A 5,339-nucleotide genomic window follows, 5' to 3' on the forward strand; every position below is an offset into this window, starting at 1 on the left:
ACATAATCAATCAAAAATTGAAGTTAGAAAGATATATATATAAGACCCTTACCCAAAAGCAAAACTAGTATCTCTTAGGTTTGGTGGGGGAGAGGAGAGAAAAAGAGAGAGAACAACATACCTTACAATATTTAATATTATTATTATTAGAAAATAATAATAATATATTATTTGTTATTTCGAGAATGCCTTCTCCTCTTCAACTCCACCGCTTCGATCCTTCCACCGACGCAGCAACCGCCACAGCAACAGCCATCGCCACCGGCGTCAACTTCCCCAAGGAGCACGCCTTCACGGCAACAGCGTCTCCATCGCCGCCGTGCCTTCTCCCGGAGGCTCTAGCACGGCACCACGCGCACGGAGTTGGACCGCACCAGTGCTGCTCCTCCGTGATCCAGTCCATTGACGCTCCGGTATCCACCGTGTGGTCCGTCGTGCGCCGCTTCGACAAACCGCAGGGATACAAGAACTTCGTCAAGAGCTGCCACGTCGTCGCCTCGGGAAACGGCGGAGACGACGGAATCGGAGTCGGCGCGTTGCGCGAGGTGCGCGTGGTTTCCGGCTTGCCAGCTGAGTCAAGCACGGAACGGTTAGAGATCTTGGATGACGAGCGCCACGTCATCAGCTTCAGCGTCGTAGGCGGAGACCACCGTTTGAGGAACTACCGCTCCGTTACAACGCTTCACGGAGACGGTAACGGCGGAACAGTTGTGATTGAATCGTACGTCGTTGATGTACCGATCGGTAACACTAAAGAAGAGACTTGCGTGTTCGTTGATACGATCGTACGGTGCAACTTGCAGTCCCTCGCTCAGATCGCTGAGAACATGGCCAAAACAACCCCTCACAAATGAAGCAAAAAAAAAAAAGTAACCGTCATTCATTTTCTTTTCTTTTTTTTATTTTATTTTGATATGCTGAGTTGGAATTTCGGAGAGGAAGAGCAGAAGGAGGGAAGGAATAAGTGTTACTCTTTTCTTCTCCAAAACTAAAACCTCGCGTTTTTCGGATTCGGATTCTGGTTCGGATTCGGGTCTTTGTTACTGCGATTGTATCATTGATGATGCATGTGCCTGGTGTTGGGAATTGGTTAGATCGGTAGGTTTTGGAGGACCGTTGGTCAGAAAGGAAAATGGTTGAATGTGATTATTCTATATATATGAGATGAGAAATGTTCATATATATGCCTCAGATTTTTTCCGTTCTACTGTTGATTCTGATCAAGAGGTGCTGCTGTTGCTGCTGATGCTGCTTTTTTCACCAAATCGATGGTGGTTGAAATGATAGAGGATAGTTCAATTGTGGTATACTGGTACTAGTTTTTGTTTCTGTAAATTAAATTCCTCTTAATTTGTAGTGGATTATTTGATAATTCTATATCGATTGGGAGCTTGTTCCTTTTTAGTATTTCTTTAATTTTCACTGTTCTTTTATGAGACTAATTTCTGGTACTGCACTCATCAATATCAGTTTCAGTTAGTGAGATGGTTAGTTGAAATGGTTGGCCATGAAAAATGCATCAATTGATGGGACTAATCTTCCAAATTATTCAAAATCTTTATTCTGCACCTGGCCCTCAATTTTGGAAAATTTTAAAAAATCATAACCTTAGCAGCCTCCACATATTTTTGACCTCAAAGCTAGCTTCCACATATTTGACCTCAAATTGAAAATCAAAATGCGGAGTCAATTTTTTTTAGTTGGTAATCACTTGTGGATTTTATCATTATTTAGATACTTATATAATAAGAAATTAAGAAGTTTTTGTTAGGTTAGCATTATCATCAATTAATAGTAGAAATTCATATTTGATTTATAGAAAAGTGGATTTTTTTTTAATTTAAGTCTCGCAATTTCATTTTAATCATTTCATATAAAAAGAAATTAGGAAGTTTAATATTTCGATACCAAGCTCTGGCAATATTACTTATATTAGTGTAGTAGTTACCAGTGTTAATATTTTCAGTGATTTTTTTTAACAGTGGTAATTGGTTGTTAAAGTCATTAAATAGTCTTTTTTTTAGTCGAGTGTTATATGATAATATCGCTCCTTTTAATCAATGGGAGAATTTTATTGGTAGGAGTAGGATACTAGGATCGGGTAATTCGCGGAGTTTATTTTGGAAGAAGGTTTACTTCCTCCTCCTTTCGATCTAAGAGAAGATTTTATTGGATAGCATGATTTTTGGATTTTGGTGTTGTAGGATTTTTTTTATATATAATAATAATAATCATAAAATATTATATAATAATAAATATTATTATTTTTTATCAGTATTTAATCAATAATAATTTATATTTATAGATGTTTTGTATAAAAAAAATATATAGTTTATACTTATATTTATTAAAATTTTATCTACATAAATTAATACTGTTTATATTTATATTTTTTAAAATTTATATATATAAATTAATAAAATTTATTTATTAAGGATAATTTAATATTTATACTAACTAAATAATAACAAAAAATATTATCAAATTAATGTGTTTCACAATATGTGCCTTTACGTTGTTTATTTGTTTTTAAAGATTTGGCTGTTGATTTTATATAAATCAAACTTTGATTGGGAGTTCAAATTTATGTTAGCCATTATATTTGACAATAAATATTTTTGAAGAAAACAGAAAAAAGAAAACTGAAGAGAGTAGCCATGTGAATTGATCTATATATGATGGTGTGACACCTCAATGACGCGTTTTGAAGAGAGTAGCGAAGATATATGCATGCATTAATGCATATAATGAGAGACGCAGAGGGCAGCCAACAATATGCAGCAGTAATATAAACGGCAAGAAAGTGTATTAATTACGTGACTTGCAAGTTTACTTTCTTTCTTCATCACTCCATCCATGAATTCCTTCATTTTCTTATGTTATCCATACACACTCAGTCGGTGCATGACCATGACGGTGCCTTCCTTAATTTTTTTCCGGATGGAGAGAAATTCACGGACAATTATTTTTGTGCTAAGTTTTTATCAATTTCCCGATTTCTCCCTCTAAACATGTATGTGTATATTTCGGATCTTGATCATAAGAAAAAGCATATATACCATTACAATTCCGCTAGTTAAAAAAAAAAAAGTTTTACGATTAGGATTTACTATCTGAAATTTATAATCAATTATATCTCACTATAATTACAAAAGTTTTACATATAAAAAAGTATGGGGGTGTCAATATAATTGATGTACAATATATACAATAAGAATATTTTTGTAATTAAAACTAAATAATAATTTTTCAATTTCAAATTCAATCTAAATAAAAATTTTATACCGTAAACAATGCAAATTTGAAAATTGCAAATCTTTTCTCCTATTTGTACAAATTTGCTTTTTGGATATTCTCATCTTCTCTCAACGGTGTCGTCCTGTAATCTGCAATAGCTGCCAGCGCGCATAGTCTCGGAAGACGTCGCCGTGCGCACTGCGAAAGACCGAGTAACACCGTCGCGCAGTATAATTGCCTTTCTCTCCCCAATGTGAACAGAATTGCTCTTCCCCAATCTCATCCTCTCTCTCCGTACTGCATCGCTACCTACAACACGTACAATTCCCAGTGCTGCGCCGCTACCTACAACACGTACAATTCCCAGTTTCTCTTTCTCCGTGGGTGCGTTGAAATTTTCCTTTTCCCCCTATTTGAATCGTGGATTTCTTTGGGTATGATTGGTTTAATGCAAAATAATTGATCTTTTTAATTTATTGATTTCAATTGAAAAATGTTGATGCTTTTAGAGATTGGCATCTAGCTGCTAAAACACTACATGTGTATGATTATGTGTAAAAATGTATTAGGTAACAAATATACAAAATAACAATTTTGATGCATTTCAATCACTAAAATAGTTCGAATGTTCATTTTAGGAAGATGGATTGAGAGCTCAATAAAAAGTTGCATATTCATTTTATTATAATTACGGATGATTTTATCCATTCTAAAGTGGATGGTTATTTTGGGTATATTATTTGTAGCACAATTTATTACATTGCTATGTTAATGTAAACAAAAAAATTTAAAGAAAAAACTGAAATAGGCTAGATGTTCGTTTTACTAATTAAGTAAACTGATGGTTATTTTCATTTTAATTTGGGTGTTTAATTAATTTGGATTGAATTTAACATAATTTTGCATGGAGTCTATTATAATTTGAAATTTTAAACTAAGACAAATGTTTATTTTAGTATAACTGTAGATGGTTCTTTTCATTTTAAAGTAGATAATTACTTTGGGTATATTATTTGTAGTATAATTTATGATCCTATTGTGTTGATGTAAACAAAAAATTAAAAGAGAAACTAAAATAGATTAGATGTTCATTTTTTAATTCATATTTGGTCAAATAAACAGTTCATATACATATTGTACAGATATTCTATTAGTTTCTTAGCAAGATTTTTTACATATATTTAATAATTTAACGGTTAGTAGAAAAAATAAGTTTTACATAAATAATTAATTAATTGTATATTAATATATTGATAAAAGTAATTAGTTTTAAAATTTATTATTTGAACATATGAATCTAATTTGATGATCAGATAAATTTTTTCAGTAACTCCATAAATTAAAAAATTCATATATTGATCAATAAAAGTATTATGCATAATTAATTATATATATAGTTTTGGTTTAAAAAGAAAAAGGGACAAATACGAATAGAATAAGGTATTTTTGTTATTTAATATCGTGTGATCCGATACATGTGACATTGTGAGTTTGTGACTGAACCATCCAATTAATAAGGTAAAAAATTGAAGGCGAATATCATTGTTGTACATAAATGTTGAGTAATGAAAGGAAAAGAACATCAAATAAAGGAAACAATATATATAGAATTTATCTGTATGACAATGACTAGGGTGGTTGTGTATGCATACATTTTGATAACGACGTTATTATTATAGTACTCGTTTTTGTATGGTGGACGAATCAACCTCCTTAGTGCAACTTGCCTATGCTGAACTCAACTTGTTCAATAAAAAATATGGTCAAGTTGCCATTCTCTGTCTCCTCACTAATACTCTAATAATATTCTATCTCCCTCTCTCTATTTTAACAATAGCTATTATTAATTTTTTTATATCATAATACAAATGGGATCGGAAGAGATTGATACGGATTGGCAAGTTGGGTTGCAAGTTGGTCAGAAAGGGCCTTCTCCTTTCATTAATTATTAATGTTTGTTTACCTTATATGTGTTTCCTTTTGTTTCTCTTATTCTCCTTTACAAGCAATTAGATAGCAAGTGTCCCGTGACTCATTTTTCCCACAAAAACACGTTTTCAAACTATATATAGTTTAAGCTTTTTTCTCCTTTCTAAAAAATT

General features: G+C 32.5%; 1 protein-coding gene across 1 annotated transcript; it reads left to right on the top strand.

The window, feature by feature from the left end:
- Nucleotides 1-1,407, top strand: LOC130941464 (abscisic acid receptor PYL4-like). Its single transcript, XM_057869977.1, has one exon. The coding sequence runs from the start codon at nucleotides 186-188 to the stop codon at nucleotides 852-854; it is 669 nt and encodes a 222-aa protein (XP_057725960.1). The 5' UTR covers nucleotides 1-185; the 3' UTR covers nucleotides 855-1,407.
- The last annotated feature ends 3,932 nt before the right edge of the window (nucleotides 1,408-5,339 follow it).

The sequence above is a fragment of the Arachis stenosperma genome, chromosome 7, assembly GCF_014773155.1.
Source record: "Arachis stenosperma cultivar V10309 chromosome 7, arast.V10309.gnm1.PFL2, whole genome shotgun sequence".
NCBI lineage: Eukaryota > Viridiplantae > Streptophyta > Magnoliopsida > Fabales > Fabaceae > Arachis > Arachis stenosperma.

What these genes read in the sequence shown, in the direction of transcription:
- LOC130941464 (XM_057869977.1), top strand. Translation starts at nt 186, where the DNA reads ATGCCTTCTCCTCTTCAACTCCACCGCTTCGATCCTTCCACCGACGCA.